The 19,485-nt window shown below is 40.2% G+C and overlaps 1 protein-coding gene across 2 annotated transcripts in view; it reads right to left on the reverse strand.

The window, feature by feature from the left end:
• CNNM4 (cyclin and CBS domain divalent metal cation transport mediator 4) overlaps positions 1 to 19,485 on the reverse strand; it is a 68,451-nt gene that overhangs the window by 15,670 nt on the left and 33,296 nt on the right. The window contains exon 6 of one of the 2 annotated variants that reach the window (XM_072633802.1): positions 7,200 to 7,295. The exons of the other annotated variant lie outside the window; for it this stretch is intronic. Within the exon in view, the coding sequence (XP_072489903.1) occupies positions 7,200 to 7,295 (96 nt within the window). The remainder of the gene's footprint in view (positions 1 to 7,199; positions 7,296 to 19,485) is intronic. 2 annotated transcript variants of the gene reach the window in all.

The raw sequence follows: 19,485 nt of genomic DNA on the forward strand, positions 1-19,485 counted from the left end.
AGTTCTCCTGGTTCTGCTCCTTTCACTCAGCATCAGGTCATATAAAAGTAAATTAATTTTTTAAAAAGGTTTTAAACTGAAAAAGGGAAGGAAGATAACTGCTTATACCTAAGCATCAATCTAGATAGATAAACATCCATAACACAAGAAGAATAGTAAAGATGCTCAGTTATTTGTGGGAGATAGAATTTAAAAAAACCAAGCCTTTCACAGCTATGACTAGAGTAGAGTACATAATCAAAACAAGGCACTGAAACAACTACAGAAGACAAAATACTTTTGATTATTATGACATACTGAAAAGCTTTTGCATGAACAAAACCAATACAACTAGAACTAGAAAACTCAAAATAGGAAAAAAAAACCCTAATCTTTGCATCAAATACCTCATAAGAAGGAAAAGAGGAAGAGACTGATGTGGAAACTCTTCAACCAAGTCAGAACTGCAAACACTTTGCAATATAAGATGAAAGCAAAGGAAGGTAATATAGGATGAATACATTAGGAGGGTATGGTCCTATAAGAACAGTGCTAGGTGTACTGAAATTCGATATAACCTGACCCTAAATGAAAACAAAATGTGTTTTTAAAAACCTGTATTGGGGGGGTCGGAGCCAAGATGGCGGAGTAGAAAGACGCACATACACATAGCTCCGAACCCACAACCCATAGAGCAACTACAAAGAAGTAACTCACGGCAAATTCTGCACCCAGAGGCCACAGAACATTGGAGCAAGGGAGATTTCTGTTCCGGAGAGACCTGCAAACCTCTCGCAAAAGGTCCTTTGCGCTGCGGACTGGGCGCCGGGATTGGGCGCCAGGACTGGGCGCCGGGACTGGGAGCTGAGTACAGCCCTGCCGCGGCCGCGGCACCGAGAGGAACAGATCCGAGCGGGCTTCAGGGACGGGATCTCCAGCGGCTGCACAAGTCCCTCCACCCACAGGTGACGGGGGTCGGTAAGAGAGTCTCTTTGGCGGGTCGAGGGGAAAGTGGGGTGCCCCCATGGCTCGGGCCCCCTCGGGAGACAGAAGCTGAGGGGCGGTGGCAGACCGGGGCTCCCCAAGCAGGCAGGAGCCTGGATCCATTGTTGAAAGTCTGTGCATAAACTCCCTGAGGGAACTGAGCCTGAGAGGCGGCCCTGCCCCGACCTGACCATCTGAACTTAATGTCACACTGAATAGCAGCCCTGCCCCCGCCCAAAGCCCTGAGGCTGGAAGGAGCATTTGAATCTCAGACCCCAAACGCTGGCTGGGAGGATCAGGAGGCCAGGTGGGTGTGAGGAAAATATTCAGAGGTCAAGTCACTAGCTGGGAAAATGCCCAGAAAAGGGAAAAGAAATAAGACTATAGAAGGTTACTTTCTTGGTGAACAAGCATTTCCTCCCTTCCTTTCTGATGAGGAAGAACAATGCTTACCATCAGGCAAAGACACAGAAATCAAGGCTTCTGTGTCCCAGTCCACCGAATGGGCTCAGGCCATGGAAGAGCTCAAAAAGAATTTTGAAAATCAAGTTAGAGAGGTGGAGGAAAAGCTGGGAAGAGAAATGAGAGACATGAAGTCAAAGCATGAACAGCAGGTCAGCTCCCTGCTAAAGGAGACCCAAAAAAATGTTGAAGAAAATAACACCTTGAAAACTAGCCTAACTCAGTTGGCAAAAGAGGTTCAAAAAGCCAATGAGGAGAAGAATGCTTTCAAAAGCAGAATTAGCCAAATGGAAAAGGAGATTCAAAAGCTCACTGAAGAAAATAGTTCTTTCAAAATTAGAATGGCACAGATGGAGGCTAAGGACTTTATGAGAAAGCAAGAAATCACAGAACAAAGCCAGAAGAATGGAAAAATTGAAGATAATGTGAAATATCTCATGGGAAAAACAACTGACCTGGAATATAGATCCAGGAGAGACAATTTAAAAATTATGGGACTACCTGAAAGCCATGATCAAAAAAAGAGCCTAGACATCATCTTTCATGAAATTATCAAGGAAAACTGCCCTGAGATTCTAGAACCAGAGGGCAAAATAAATATTCAAGGAATCCACAGAACACCACATGAAAGAGATCCAAAAAGAGAAACTCCTAGGAACATTGTGGCCAAATTCCAGAATTCCCAGGTGAAAGAGAAAATATTGCAAGCAGCTAGAAAGAAACAATTCAAGTATTGTGGAAATACAATCAGGATAACACAAGATCTAGCAGCTTCTACATTAAGGGATTTAAGGGCATGGAATAGGATATTCCAGAAGTCAAAGGAACTAGGACTAAAACCAAGAACCACCTACCCAGCAAAACTGAGTATAATACTTCAGGGGAAAAATTGGTCTTTCAATGAAATAGAGGATTTTCAAGCATTCTTGATGAAAAGACCAGAGCTGAAAAGAAAATTTGACTTCTAAACACAAGAATGAAGAGAACCATGAAAAGGTGAACAGCAAAGAGAAGTCATAAGGGACTTATAAAAGTTGAACTGTTTACATTCCTACATGGAAAGACAATATTTGTAACTCTTGAAAACTTTTTTCAGTATCTGGGTACTGGGTGGGACTACACACACACACATGCACACACGCGCACACACACATAGAGACAGAGTGCACAGAGTGAATTGAAGAGGATGGGATCATATCTTAAAAAAAAATGAAATCAAGCAGTGAGAGAGAAATATATTGGGAAGAGAAAGGGAGAAACTGAATGGGGCAAATTATCTCTCATAAAAGAGGCAAGCAAAAGACTCATTAGTGGAGGGATAAAGAGGGGAGGTGAGAGAAAAACATGAAGTCTACTCTCATCACATTCCACTAAAGGAAAGAATAAAATGCACACTCATTTTGGTATGAAAACCTATCTTACAATACAGGAAAGTGGGGGATAAGGGGATAAGCAGGGTGGGGGGGATGATAGAAGGGAGGGCATGGGGAGGAGAGTGCAATTTGAGGTCGACACTCATGGGGAGGGATAGGATCAAAAGAGAATAGAAGTAATGGGGGTCAGGATAGGATGGAGGGAAATATAGTTAGTCCTATACAACACAACTATTATGGAAGTCATTTGCAAAACTACACAGATTTGGCCTATATTGAATTGCTTACCTTCCAAAGGGAAGGGGTGGAGAGGGAGGGAGGTAAAGAAGTTGGAACTCAAAGTGTTAGGATCAACTGTCGAGTAATGTTCTTGCCACTAGGAAATAAGAAATACAGGTAAAGGGGTATAGAAAGCTATCTGGCCCTACAGGACAAAAGAGAAGATGGAGACAAGGGCAGAGAGGGATGATAGAAGAGAGAGCAGATTGGTCATAGGGGCAATTAGAATGTTTGGTGTTTGGGGGGGGAGGGGACAAAAGGGGAGAAAATTTGGAACCCAAAATTTTGTGAAAATGAATGTTAAAAGTTAAATTTAAAAAAAAAAAAAAAACCAAACCTGTATTGGGAGAAAAAGAGAGGATCAAAGAAAGGATAGGTGGCCTTGGAAGTCCCTTCCAGCTCTGAAATTCTATGAGCATTTGTGCAAGTCTTCATTCGCTATAAAACCTGATTGGTACAAGTTCTTAAAAACATTATGAATCTCATTTATTTCTCTAGTATTGTATGACATGGCATGAAGAGATTTGTCATGCTAACAAACTCACAGCTGGATCAGAGAAGTAACTTTTTGATTCCTCTGTCAATCTCTAATCCATGTGGGTAATCATCCCACCAAGAGAGATCACAACCCCTTTGATCACTACGATTTGACTCTTTCAAAAGGGTCATGGTGTTCCATAATTTGTAGCCACGTAACAGAACCAGAAAGATGTCGCTGCTCAGAAGATGACTTTTGTTTAGGAGCAGGTTGGTGTTGTCGCCAGAAGAGCTGTGCAATTTCCCAATGCCATCAGCATCACTCTCTTTTTTGTGACTCCTGGGCCAGTTGGCAGGACCTATCCATGAAGCAGGAACTGGTGGACCAATTCAATGATTATATAGATAACTATCATGTAATTAGCTGGGCAATACGGGTTCTTTAATGAGTTGGGTCTTTCCTGAATAGATTGCCAGGTTAATTTCTTCAAAAGCCATGAATCTCACAGAAAAGATCCAAAAGTTTTCCGTGGCTTAAGGCAAGCATTACAATTATCATTTGCAAATGTGAGTAAATGGTACACCTGACCATGTCTCAAGAATCTCTCTTCTACTCAGAGTCTGCACAGGGCATCTTCCATTACCATAACATTGTTGAGCACTTTTCTCAGAAACACTTCTCTCTGTTTTATGTCTTAAGTAATATTTATTTGTAATCAGAAGATCACTAAACACCATTTGCTCTATGGCCACTATCATAGAATCTTGTATGATTTTGAAACACTGAAAGGCCAAACCCTAATGGAGGGTCTTTATATCTGTGTTTTCTGCTACTGAATCAAACTTTTCTGCAGTTAACAAATTATAACCATAGGGGAGGTCTTGCATTCAAAAGTGGCTTATCTTAACAGAAAGGAAATGATTGTTCACAGATGTGGGAGTCAGTTACCAATCGGTTATCCATGAGTAGTCAGACCAGAAAGTTTAAAATCAATATCAAATTACAATGGTAAAAATGAAAAAAAAAACCAACAACAAACTACTGTGATCAATTACACTAACTATAACGTGACCTATCAAAATAAGCTGTGGAGTACGGAAGAGAGGAAGTAGATAAAAGTAAAGACATTTACTCTGATTACTGCCATTTCTAGGACAGGCTTAAACAATATAGAACAAGTTTTCACACCAAGGACAAAACGGCTCAAAAACTGCCTCAGTAGGCATGATCTCTGTCAAGCAGAGACATAACGGTCAAGGATAATAATGGTCTAACATAAAAGTTTATTTATAAAACACTGCAGAGGAGATTATAAACCACATCATCTCACAAAACAGAAAAAAGCAGTGAAAGGGAAAGCAGGACTGCACAAAGTTTGGCAGAGGACATGACTAAGCTACCTCATCTTCAAGAGCATTTACAGATGAAAAGGGAATGAAGACAAGAAACAGAAACAAAATAGAAGAGATCTGCAAGCATTAACAGTAGAACCACCACATCTAAAGCTCAGGTTTGGTCCTAGTATAGAAGGAAGTAGAAATGGAATTGAAGAAATGAAGTTAAGATGAATAGTGAGACCTAACTAATTCCACACCAAATAAATCCATGCTAGAAATGACACAATTTTGAAAGCCCCCAGGGATTAATCAATTTTCAAAGAGAAGATTAACAAAAGAATAGAATTATTTGTGGTATCAGCAAATATTGTCCCATGACTACTTTCTCATCTCATTGATATAGGCGCATACTGAAGGTATCCTTGATGAAAGTATGAAAAGGGATCTTCTTACAGATCATTTTCTAAAAATAGACCACATCTTCAACAAAAGCATTCTCAGCATAATTACTATAACTTTTATATTAACAACTTTCAACCCAAATCAAACTTCAAATCTGACATATCTAAATTATCTAGTTAGCTCAAGAAGGAAACTCTGGGTGCCTGAATGGCTTAGGGGGTGGGGATAGAGCCAGGATAAAGGGGGGACCTGAGGATGTTTGAGATTACTTCTGAATCTATGTCCTCTGTGTTACCCTACTGCTTCAAGCTTTGTATCATCTGCAAATTTGATAAGTAGAATTTGTAGTTTCCTTGAAAGCTTACTTTAAACAATTCTTACATGGGGCCTTTTTTATTCCCTGCCTGTAATTACTCCTGTGTCTATCTCTACCTCCCACTACCTTGAATTCATTTTGCATAGGAACTAGAACTATGTTTTCACTGGTATATGGAACTAATGGGTGAGGAAATTCCTTCTACCAATGAATGTGAGCACTACTGAGAGGGTGAATGACTAGCCAAGAGTCACAAACAGTAGTACCTGAAGCCCTGTCTTCCTGGGTTCAGATATAGCTCTCTAGCTGCTGTACCATAACACATCTCCATTTACTTTGTAGAGACATGTTTGTACATTTGTCTCTCCTAAGGAATATAAACTCCTTGAAGGCAGAGACTATTTCATTTGTGTCTTGTATCCCACCACCTAGTGCTATGAACAAATCAGTGATCTGCAAATTTGATAAGCATATCATTTCTACATGCTTTCATCCAGTCACTAAAAAAAAAAAGTTAAACATAACAGATCCCTGTGGTACCATCACTATATATGCATCTCTCTCCAAGCTAACATTCAAGCATTAATGAGTGCTTTTTGGATATGGCCATTCAGCTTGTCCTGAATCCACCAAACTGTACTATTCCCTAGCCCATATTACTTTTCTTTGTCCACATAATTCCATGAATGACTTTGTCAAATGTTGTCCTGAAATCTAGGTAAGCTATATCTATAGTAATATAATAAACCTGTCAAAAAAGAAAAAGAAAATGAGGTTAGTCTGTTATGATCAGTTCCTAATTTTCAAAGATCACTGTCCCTGATGATCTCTGAAAATATCAGAGGCAATGACTCAATGAGCACATAGGTTAGTTCTTTCAAGGCCCAAGGATATACTTTCAGATATGGACTAGATGACTTGAACTTCTAAGGGCAGCTGTGTCCTCTCTATTTTCTTAGTTGTCATGTCTACCAACTCCCCATAGCCATTTTACTTCTGTCCTCTCCTGTCTTAAGATCATTCTCCTTGTCAGAAAATATATAAGCAAAATCATATCTGAGCAGCTCTATCTGCAATCAGTCATCTACTCTAAAAAGCTGTCCTATCCCTTCTTTGATCCATCACTTTTCTCCAATACTCTGTAACTTAAAAAAAAAATTCTTTTAGTCTCAGATTTCTTTACCAATCTTAGTTCATTTTGTATTTTAGCACTCCTGAAATCTTAATAGGATCACGGTAGGCTTTTGTATTCATCCTCAATTACCTGTCCTTGGTTTCATCTTTTGTGCAAGTCTTTTATACATCTAAGTTGGTTGATGAGTTCCTTTGCATTTATATCAGTCTCTTTTAAACCAACAATTCCTTTTCTTCCATATTAGAATTGTTTCTTTCTGTGTCTTCAGAATTTCATTCTTGAGCATTTTCCATCCTTCCTGAACTGACTTTCCCTGCAGAATTTTAGGATGAGGGAATTAAGCTATCTCTGGGTGCTTTGTAATCCACTCTTCCAAAATCTAGGGTACACGTCAGACTGCCCAACTTTCCTCTTCTTCTGTATCCCAAACTCTTAAGATAGAGTAGTCACTTACCCCCAAGGTTCCCATCATTTCCACCCAAGAAACCAGTTCTTTCTTGTTGGTCTGAATCAGGTCCAGAATAGAAGTTTCCCTTGTTGGTATCTCCACCTTTTGAAGGATGAAAGTATCATTAAGGCAAGTCAAGAAATTGTTATTGGCTCAGCTTTTGGCAGCAGAAGAGAGTTCCAACAGATGTCCGGATAACTGAAGTCCCCCATCTCTACTATATCATGCCACCAGGACAGGCTTGTGATCTGTATCATTGATTCCTCATCAGTTTTCCTTCTGTTGTCTAGGTAGACTGTAGGATAAATGCTTCAATAAAATCACTTCTGCTCTGCTTCCCCTGATCTTCATCCAAATGCTCTCTACCAAACTTTCTCACTTTGATTCCTAGATTTGCTCATGTAAGTATATCTCAAGACAGAATACTACTCTCAAGGTGGTAGTAGTACAGAGTAATATTCTATCTTGAGATATACTTTAGATCTTGATGATGACAGCCCAGGATCCTGAACCCAAGAGCCTTAGGAATAGCGGTTTTACCCAAATCACCAGACCTGCTTCTATTCCAGCCCCTGCAGACATCACTGAGGGAAGAGAGGGCCTATCTTCCTTATCACCACAGCAACAACTTCTGATCAACTGTCACTAATAGACAAATAGGCACAAAAGCCTTGGGAGTGGCAGCACCTCCGACTGCCAGTCCTGCTTCCAAGTCAAGCCCCCACAGCCATGATTGGTGAAGGTGGCTCTTCTACCACTCACATGTCAGGCAAGCCAGCCTAGTTGAAGCAGTAAGGCATCCTGAGGGACAGAAGGCAGCATTTACCAGGCAGGTCAAATCACCACCAACACTTGGATCACCATTTCTAATAAGACCCTAATGGAAACAGACCAGGACCCTGAACCCAAGGGTCTTTGGAATAGCAATGCTTCTAGCTCAGCCCTGCAGTTGTCATCTTGGGAAACCCCCTGGAGAAGCAGCCTGGCAACAGCCCTCTTTATGCTACAGCCATCTACTGAAGATGAGGAAAAGAGAGTTTCTGTAACCCTTAACCCTAAATGTGTGCACTTTCAGAAGGGTCAGCATTAGGAACTGATATTGTTTTTCAGTGGAAATGACATTAAAGAAAAAACCTTACCATCTGCTTTGCCCCTGAATCCTAAGGAGCACAGGTCCTGCTTCTCTGTTCCTAGTCCCAATCCTCAACACAGTATTTTACATACGGTAAATGATTAATAAATGCTTCATTAATTAATTTCTCCCAGCTTTCTCCTTTCCAATCAGGGGTTGGGGTGTGTGTGTTTGTATGTATGTGCGTGTGCGCGCACACACACACACACACACACACACACACACACAAACACACACACAGCACACATCCTCTTCCAGGGACAAATTCCAATCAGAATCCCTATCCTACCAAATCAAAATGACATCTATGATGTCAATTTTTTTTTTGCATTAGGATCTCTAGTTCACCTCGTTTCTAGTTCACCTTTGTTCATTTGTGTATAAATATCTGAGTCTATTGGTCTTATTGCCAACTCTTTTCTTGCATTTTGTTTCCTGAGGATTTCTGGATATCTCTACTGCTATAAGGAACCTCTAAAGAAACATTTCATTCTCCCTGATGACCTAGAGCATGGAGAGCCAATCTTTGAACTCTTGACCCTCTTTTCTAGGAATCCCTAATACAACACACCTGCCTTTACCCAAAAACCTTCAATGAGGGGGCAATCCCCTATCTTCTGAGGCAACTTATTTCCCTTTTAGATAGCTCTAATTGTTAGCAAGTATTTTCTTACATCACATCTAAGTCAACTTCCTTCTTTGCCCCAAGTTGCTCCACTCTTGGGCATTAGAGAGCAGCAGTGTGGCTCTAGTATCTAGTTTGGTAATTATACATATGCAATTTTCTCCTCCATTTCCTTTTGGGTTTGTAAACTCTTTTGATTAGATTTTTTAAGAATCTAGGCAGGCATATCTTTACTGGTCTCTGTTAAGTACATTCCATTCTGTCCAAGAGACCATCATCTCTAAATTTTAAACTGAGGTCCAGAAATACACAACTCATTCTCAAATACCACCTTCTTAAACAGCTGCTCAGTGCCCAAATCTGCCTTTATCTTCTGAAGTCCTTGCCTTCAACTGTCAGATATGATGAAAACACCATCTGCACACTTAAAGTCTTCAATTCTTTGCCTATTTTATACTCCTTAGCAATGTTTATTAGATTCTTTCTGGTAGTCTTGTTTGTGCCCCTAGGAAACACTAGAAGTAGCAGTCATCAGGTTTGAGGAGTCTTGGGAAGGTTCTCCATCAAGGCCTGGATAAATGCCAGTGGACCTCTCCTTTGTTATTTTTAGTTCAACAAATGACTGCCCCAGAAGCCCCTCATCGAGGAGTCATCAAGCAGCACTACTTGTCTCATCTTTGTATACTTTTCTAGATAATTTCCTATCTGACAAAACTTGTGAATCCGCAGCATCATTCGTTAGAGGACAAGGAAGGAGCTGCTTCCTCTGCAATGGATCGAGATTATTCCTTTTCAGGAAGAAGCTCATAAATCTGTTTCTTAGCTATAAGTGCAGTTGGGACTATATGATTTCTAAGGTTCTTTCCAGTCTGAAACCTATGATCTTATGATCCTTTGTGTCACCATCTTACATCTTCCAGTCTCCTGGCATAAGCTAGGATTCCCTCTCTGCCCTTTCCGATACTTTTTCTTCTTTCTTTTTAGATCCAAACTCTTCTTCCATTTTTTGAAGGAACATTCCATTTTTCCTGATAACCTAGAGAATGGAAGGCCATTCTTTGAGCCCTTGGTCCTCTTTTCTAGGAGGATGATACTTTGGACATAGATGGCAATCACTTAACCATTTCAAAAAGACTAACATTATGTATTCTATATAGTTTACTGCAAGACTGTCTCTGCTCTCCATATTTTCTAGGCAGCAAAATCCTTAGTCCTCAGTCATTACTGCTAGGTCAGGATATGATGTTCCAGGCTCTGTTCCTGGATCACAAGACGACTCATATAACTCATCTTCTCCTTGTCCAATTTCCCTATCTAAAAATTAGACAAAATAGTGTAGTGAAAAGAGCACTGGCCCAAGGTAAGAAAACTAAATTCTTGTTTGTACCAGCTCTTCCATTAATTAGTTATATGATCTAGGAGTTATTTCATCACTCTAAGGCTAGTTTCTTCATCTACAAAAAAAAGGATATCAGACTAAGTAATTTCTAAGATGCAGTTCTAAGACTCTGTGATTCTATAGATTGAACAATAAGGCAGAAAGACAGGAAGGTAGAATTAGAGATCAGAGGATTTCAGAGATGGAAGTATCTTCTGTAGTCATCTGGTTGAACTAATTCTGGTAAAGGAATCCCTAATACAATATACCTAATAATTGATCTTTCAGCCTTTACCCAAAAACCTACAATGAGGGGGTAATCCATTGTCTTCTAAGGCAACTCAAGTCACCTTTAGAGAGCTCTGTTAGCAAGTTTTTCCTTACATCAAATCTTTTTTTTATTAATATTTTATTTTTTTCCAATTACATATAAAAAATTTTTAACATTCATTTTGAAAAACTGAGTTTCAAATTTTCTCCTTTCTTCTCTTTCTTACATCCTCCCTGAGATGGTAAGCAATTTGATATAGTTTATACATGTACTATGATGTAAAACATATTTCCATATTAGTCACCTTATATCAAATCTAAATCAATTTCCCTCTTTGCCCTGAGCTGCTCCACTCATGGGCATTAGAGGGCAGCAGAGACCCATTCTGTACTGGCTTCTTGGCTTTAGATGTCTAACCTATGATGGGAAGTTAATATAGCTCATACTCATATGGAGCTACTGACTTAAAAATCCTTTTCCTCCCAACATCCCTGTGAGTCATATAGCACAAATATTATAATCCTCACCTACAGGTGAGCAAACTAAGACTCTAAGGATAAGTAGCTGGTGGTGAAAAGAATCCTCAAGTCAGAAGACTTAATTTTGAGCCCTGTCTCTGCCACTGACTCACGGTGTGGCCTTAAGCAAATCATCCCATCTTTCTGAGCCTCAGTTTCCTTTTCTGTAGAAGGAGGGGGTTGGACTTGTCAATCTCTAAGATAAATCCCAGCCTTATATGCTAAGACTGAACAAGTGGCCCAAGGCCACCACACAGCTAGATAATAAATCATGTATCAATGGGGAAGGCTATTTTGAAAACCTGGGCCTCAATGATATGCATCCACAGCTACTTAAGAACTGGAAGAAGCTGTTGGCAAAAAGCATTAGTTGTGAATTTCGAAAATTTTGATTTTGAAAATAGATGAGCCTGCATTAAATAAAGAAAATGACACTGTGATCTTTTTCTAAGGTCATGAAGGGCAATTAGAAGGCAGAGGGTTCTATCCCAGGTCTACAAAGATACTAGAGCAAATCGCTTTGGAAATATTTAGACAAGCACAAATTACTGGGTCAAACCAACATGACTGTAACCAAATGACAAACTTTATCAATGAGGGGAAAATAACACATCTAATACTAGACACCCAGGATTCAGTAAAGCTTCTGATTCTCATTCCAAAATTAGGCCAGCTAGGTCTGGAGGACACTCCTGTTCCATGTACTCAAAAACAGTTTTCATTTAACAGCTTGTTCAAGTCATCTCAGGATCTGGAATACTTTTGGCATTACTCATTTCTTAAGCTAATGATTTGCTTGATGCATTTCTTAGCAAAGTCTTATTAAAGGCTTAAAAGGCAGCAACTGAATTTAAAATGACAAATGAGCAGAAATCTTCAGTTGAAGATAAGAGGAAGTTCAATAGAATCAAATAGGAAGTAATGTATATACTGAAAGAAGAGGCATTAATGGCATCTGCATGGACCACATGGGATAAATAACTAAGCTGATACAAGCTAAAAAAGAGACAGGAGTGAAGTCAAATGTCAAGTTTCACACCTGAATTTTAAAAAATCAACTTCATAAGAACAAGATGTCGAGGAAAGGCTAGATGGCTGTTTCTCTGAGAAAGACTGAAAGTTTTTATTGGGCTCTAAGCCCAAAATGAGTCAATGATATGATGTGGTTACAAACAACAACAAAACCTAAAATGATCTTTAGCTCTATTAATTAAATGGGAGTGGTGGGTGGGGGTGGAGGGAGAGAACAAGCATTTATTAAGCACCTACTATGTGTCGACCATTTGATAAATAAATATTATCTCATTTGATCCTCACAACGATCCTGTGATATTATTATTCTCTTTTACAGTTAAGTCAGAGGTTAGATGACCTGCATAAAGTCCTATACAGCTTGTATCTGAGGCTGGATTTGAATTCAGGTCTTCCTGACTCCAGGCCCATGCTCTTTTCTTATGTCTGTGGAACCATAATAAATGGTTTTATTCCAGGGATAAAAAAAAAGAGGTGGAAATCTGCCCTGGTCAAACTAAATGTGGGATATTACATTCAACTATGAATGTCTTTTATTTTTACAAAAAACAATGAGTCTGTCCAGAAAACAGCAACCAAAATGGTGAGGAAAGGATTTGAGCATGTGTCACATGAGGTTCAGCTGAAAAAGCGATGGACATTGAGCTTCAAGCCACCTTCAAGTGTCTGAAGGTATACAATGTACTCTGTTCAGCTCAAAGGGAACCAGGGGCAAGAGCCAGAACCTGCTACTAGGCAGATCTAGGATTGATATCAGGAAGTTTTTTATGATTACAACTGGTCCTCAAAGGGAATGAACTTCTTGGAGAGGTAATGGGTGCCTACATCACTGGAGGTCGTCCAACAGAGGCAATCCAGGGTCTTCTCAGATATTTTTTTCTGTTTCAGTTGAACTGGATAGGCTGAGGTCGCTTTCTATTCTATCATTTTGTCATCCTGTGAACCTCAAGGTCAATATAATTCAATAATTTGCTGATATCATTTGTTGTATTTTTAAAAAAGATCCAGTAGATGAAGTAATCAGTCTATGGTCACAAAGCTCTGGGCCCTGAAGGATTGTTTCTAATTCTAGATTCCATATATTAAGAATGATGTGGATAAACTGGAAGGGATTCTAGGAAAGGCAACCAAATAGAATGAAAAAGCAGGCCTATAAGGAAATTGGAAGGGAAGTATTAGTTTCAGAAAAAGTTAAGGAGGTGATTAAGAAACTTATCCAAATGTCTACAGGATTATCCTAAAGAAGATACCAACCAGCTGTTCTCCATCTCCATTAGAAGCAAACAAATGCAAAGCCTACACAAACTCTGGCAGTTTAGACATAGTAATGAGGGAGGTCATGTGGTCCCTTCCTTCCCTAGAATGGGTGAAGTCAGAGAGCAGAAGCAACAAGGGGTGAGAAGGTACAGTTGGCATATCTGCCTGGGGTGGCCTGGATAGGACAGGGTCAACAGAAAGAGGGCAACATTCTTTGTTTTGTTTCGTTTTTTGAAGGAGGGAAGGCAAGGCAATTGGGGTTAAGTGACTTGCCCAAGGTGGCACAGGTAGTAAGTCTGTCAAGTATCTGAGACCAGATTTGAACTCAGGTCCTCCTGACTCCAGGGCCAGTCCTCTACTCACTGTGTCACCTAGGTGGAAAGCAACACTCTTTAACCACAAATCAACAGCAGAAACAGCTAAGCAATAATGATGAACATCCTAGATGAAAGGTAATGAAGCCCACTTCCTCTTTTACAGCAGAGATGGAGAAACAAAATTGTATACAATGTATCCAATGTCAGTTACAGTCTCTGTACAGGATATTTTTGTTTTCTTTGTCATCAGAGAGGGTTCGATTTGGAAGATGACGTAGGAAATGATTCTGACATAAAGATAAACGGTACCAATAAAGTGTATTTAAAAAAAAAATGGATGCTAACGATTTTAATTACTTTTCATGGCTATTCCTGGGAGAAAATTCTTATAAAAACAAGGCATAGAGATGACCTGCATAGATGACCTGCACAAAGTTCTATACAACTTGTATCTGAGGCTGGATCTGAATTCAGGTCTTCCTGAATTAATATCACAAAAGATAAACCAGATAATTTTGATTACGAGAAAGCTTTGCCACAAACAAAATCAATGCAAATAAGACAGGAAAGAAAAGCTATCTATTGAGAAAAAATATTTGCATCTGATAAAGTCTGCTATATAAAGATATATAGAGAAATAACACAAATATGAGTCATTGCCCAACGGACAAGCAGACAAAAAATATGGACATGTAGTTCTAAATTAAAAACTATTAAAAAACATATGATATATTTCTCCAGTCACTAATAAGAATAGAAATGTAAGTCAAATTAACTCTAATGTTTTATACTGAGTCTAGCAAATTGGCAAAGATAATGAAATATGGGAATAATCAAAGTTGGAGGGGTTTTGGAAATACAGACATATTAAGACACTACTGGTGAAGCTGTGAATTGGTCCAAATATTCTGAAAAGCTATTTGGAATTATACTAAAAGAGTGACTAAACAACCTTTGATCCAGAGATCACAGTGCTAGTTGTATAATCCGAAAGATCAAAGATCAAAGAAAGGCCCTAAATACACCAAAATATTTATAGTAGCATTTTTTTTGTAGTAGCAAAAAACTAGAGGTACCCAATAACTGGGGAATAGTTAAATGCATTGTATTACAAGAGTGGAATGAGATATTATTGGGCTGTAAGAAACAAAGGAAATAAGGAGAACTATATGAAAATTTATGTGAACTGATACAAAGTGAAGTAAATAAAACCAGAAAAAGTTGAAATAACAGAAATAGAAAAAACAAAAACAACTGTTTGATTATGATAACAAAGTCTGAAGAGATAATAAATTGTATCTCTTTTCCTTTCTGCAGAGGTGGAGGAACACTGCATATGCCGTTAGACTTGGTTGATGTGTTGGTGCATCTTGCTGAAATACTTTTTTTCCTTTTTCTTTTTAATTCTGTTACAATGGATGGCTCTTTGTATGATGAGGGGACATTTTAAGAGGTAGGTGATGGAAAAAAACAAAATTTAATAAAAACCTCTCAAGGGAATTAACAAGGAGCAATGTGAGTCCAGACAGGAAGGAAGAAAATAAATATTAGGCACCTACCATGTGCCTCTGTGCTAAGTGTTTTACAAATATTACCCAATTTGATCTTTACAACAAACCTGGGAGGTAGATGCTATTATTAGCCTCATTTTACAGTTGAGGAAACTGAGGTAGACAAAGGTTAAATGACTTTGCCACGGTCACACATCTAGTAAGAATCTGGTGGCATCTGAATTCAGACTTTCCTGACTCCAGGCCCAGCTCTTTATCTAGTGTACCACCTCGCTGCCTAGTGAGAAAGTGATTGATAAAGTGGGGAGCACAGCATGAGGAGGAACTCCTTTAGCCATGCATGTTGAAGAGGCATTAACTGGGATGAAAGGAGGAAAATCAAGCCAGTTCTGCTGGCAGGTAGATATCCCGGCTAAGTTGAAGAAGCTGGCCTGTGAGCCAAGGGTCAATGAAGGTTCAAAGGACTATACATATAGAGTCATGAGACTGGGACTAAGAGGGAGACATAATAGTCTATAGACTATGGTCAGTAGAAAGAGAAAACTGGGGGAGAGAAGCAGGGCAGAGGCAGAGTCAATGGGAGTTCTGCACAAGAAAAGATCTGAATCCAGAGACACCTAGTAACAATCCTTCCATTAGATTGGGGAACTGAGGCAATGAGCAGTTAGGACTAGAGAACAGTAATAGTAGCTGACAGGAGGCATTTTAAAATTCTCAATTTGAACATTGTCTCTGATCTTTATGGGAACCGTACCTACTGTAAGGCAGGTCCACAGGTATTACTAATTCCCATTTTAGAAATGAGGAAACTAAGGAGATAATCCTCTAGAGTACTGGCAAAGCTAGAGGACTGTACACAATATTCCAGGTACATTCTGACAAGAGAAGAGTCCAGGGAGACTATCCCATCCTGTGTTCTGGACACTATGCTTCTAAAGGTAGTCAAAGATCACACGAACTTTTTGGACTTCCATGCTGACTCATACTTAGCTGGAGGTCCATGAATAATCCCACATCTCTTTCAGACAAATTGTGTTGTCAGCTGAGCCTTCCTTCAACATTCTTTACTAGAGAAGTTGATTTTCTTCAACTCCCTAACCTCTCCTGGGAGAACCCATTATCTATCATGATTCATCAGTCAGTCAATAAACATTTAAGCATCTACTACTTGCTAAGCAATGGGAATACAAAAAGAGGCAAAAGACAGTCTCTATGCTTAAGGAGGTTCCATTCGAAAGATGGAGACAATAAAGTTATACAAATAAGCTACATACAGGATAAATATGAAATAATTCAGACAGGAAAGGGTTTGGGAAAGGCCCCTTGTAGAAAATGATAAAGGAAGCCAGGGAAGTTAAGAGGCAGAGATGAGGAAGAGAGGGGGGCATTCCAAGTATAGGGGAGAGGCAGAAGAAATGTCCAAAGTCAAAAGATGAAGTGTTGTTCCTGAACAGTTAGGAAGGCAATGTCACTGGATCAAAGAGCATGTGACAGGGAGCAGGGTCTTAGAAGACAGGAGGAGGGGCTAGGTTATGATGGGCTTTGAATGGTAAACAAAGCATCTTGGAAGGGATAAGGAGTCACAATGGCATTCACTGAGCAGGGTGGAGGGAGGTGACATGCTCTGACCTGTGCTTTAGAGAAATCACTTTAGTGGCTGAATGAAAGGATGGGCTGGAGTGACGAAAGACTTGAGGCAGGCAGATCTACTAGCAGGCTACTGCAAATAATCCAGGCATGAGGTGATGAGGGCCTGTGCTCGAGTGGTGGCAGTGTCAGAGGAGAGAAGGGGGAATGTGCCAGAGATGGTACAAAGGTAAAATCAACAGTCCTTGGCAACAGATTAGATATAGGAGGTGAAAGATAGTAAGGAGTACAGGAAGATACTAGCTTAAGAGACTAGGAAGATGGCACTGCACTCCACAGTAATAGGAAAGGTAGGAGGAAGGGAGGGTTCAGGGGGAAAGATAATGGGCTCTGTTTTAGACACGTGGAGTTTAAGGTGCTATTGGACATCCAGTTCAAGATGACTAAAAGGTAGTTGGAGATAGAAGACTGGAGGGTCAGCAAAGAGGCTGGTGCAGTATCCTGCCAGTAGATATGAGAATCACCAGTATAGAGATAGTACTTAAATCTAAGGGAGTTGATGACATCACCAAGTGAAGTAGTATAGAGAGAGAAGAGAAGAAGGCCCCAAAAGACATCTATGGTCAGAGCATGTAATCTGGAAGAAGATACAGCAAAGGAGAATGAGAAGGAGCACTGGATTTAGTGACTATGAGATCACTGGTGACTTTAGAGAGAGCAGTTGGGTGGAATGTAGAGGACTGTTGAGGTTGAGGTCAGCAGCTAGATTGTAAGGGGTTAGGAAGAAATTGAGAAGAGAGAAGGTGGAAGCGCCTATTGTAGATGGTCTTTTCAAGACCATTTGTCCCAAAAGGCAGAAGAAATGTAGAATAGTTAGCAGGTATGGAAGGACCAAGTGAGCATTTTTAGAGGATGAGGGAGACGGACACTTTTGTAGGCAGTAGGAAGAAGCCAGAAGACAACAGAGAGGCTGAAAACAAATGATAGAATGGAGATGACAAAGGGGCAATATGTTGGAGAAAGAAAGGAATGGAATTGCTTGTGTAGGTAGAGGAGTTAGCCTTAGTAAAGAGTGAGGCCACCTCTGCATGTGAGACAGGTGAACAAGGAGAGAGTAGAAGAAGGCATCTGACATAAGAAGAGGAAGTCTTCAGTGAATGGCCTCATTTTTTTCTGTAAAACACAAGGCAGGATTCTCAGCTAAGAGTGGAGGGAAACGGAGGGGGAACCATGGAAGGTTTGAGGAGGGATGAAAACTCTTGGAAGATTTGCTGTGGAGAGGGGGACAGTGAGTTGATAAGGGAGGTATAGTAGGATTGCCTAGTAGCAGTGAGGGTCCAGTTGAGGTTGTGTAACATAAATTTCTAGTGGACCCAGTTAGAACTGTTGTGTGATTTTCTCCACCTTCATTCAGTAGAATGTGTGTAGGAGCAACAAATGATAAAAGTGAGCCAAGGTTGAGGCTTGTCAAGGTACAACTGGCATTCTGCTAATTGGGTGAGGGATTCAAGACAACAATACAGAATGGAACTGGTTCACCAAGGGGTCAAGATAGGGAAAAGAGGAGGGAGTGACTAGTGACTGAGAGAGAAGTGAGGGGTCGAGGGATTGAACATCACAGTGTGCAGGTAAGGGAAGACAGAGGAAAAGGTGAAAAGCCTGCAGATTATGACCAGATAAGGGGATTTCAGAATTCTTGAACACAGAGATGGTTCATTTATGGCTAATGGTTAGATCAAGGATATGACCATCTTTGTGTGTGACTGAGATGAAGTGGAGAAGTAAGTGACAGAAAATGAATCAGTTGAGGAACTGAGTGGTTAGGGTGTTGAGGGAGAGTCATCATTATGTATGCTGAAGTCTCCTAGTATGAGGACAGGAGTTGAGGGGTAGAGAAAAATTTCGAGTCAGGTATCAAACTCATAGAGGAAGGAAGGGAGTGACCTAGGAGTTTGTAGAAAACAGGATTTTAACTGGGTGGTAGATATGAAAAGCATTGACCTCAAAGGTAAAGGAGTTACTGTGTAACACATGCAGGAAGAGAAGTGGAAGTGGCCACAGGGAGCAAGGAGTAATTCAATTCTCCACCTCAACCAGGGGGCTGAGGGGAAAGAAAGAAGGTGTGGCCAGGGAGGCTGTGTTGTCTGGGAGGAGCCAGGTTTCAGTAACAGCTAGAAGACGGAAGAAGTGAGACATGAAAATATTTAGGATGATGGGAAGTGTGTTGCCTATGGAACAGGCATTAGAGAAGGCACAGCAGAAGGATGGCATCTGGTTGGACCTTTGGAATGGGAGGGTTGAGAAGGATGTGAATAAGGAAGTAAGTGATGGATGGGGCGGAGGGGGTTTGGATCATAATCTAAAGGGGTTCAGAATAACTGAAACTTGTAGGGTATGAGCTGGTATAGAGTGTTCATCATTGAGTGGAAAGTGGCACTCTTCTTTTCAGAGGAGGCTGGAGACAGGGTTGGAGACAAATGGAACACAAGATGAAAGGCAGATGGTCAGATGGGAGGCCTATTTCACTACTCCTCTTCCCTCTGAAGGCTAGAAATTCAGCAGGAATCATGGAAGGCAAACCTACGAAGCAAAAGATGGAAGTGCCCAGTCTCCACTGACTTTCCTCTTTGTCTTTCCTCAAGGGACAGGTACAGGAAGAAATGG

Source organism: Notamacropus eugenii, chromosome 1, assembly GCF_028372415.1.
Source record: "Notamacropus eugenii isolate mMacEug1 chromosome 1, mMacEug1.pri_v2, whole genome shotgun sequence".
NCBI classification, from domain to species: Eukaryota; Metazoa; Chordata; class Mammalia; order Diprotodontia; family Macropodidae; genus Notamacropus; species Notamacropus eugenii.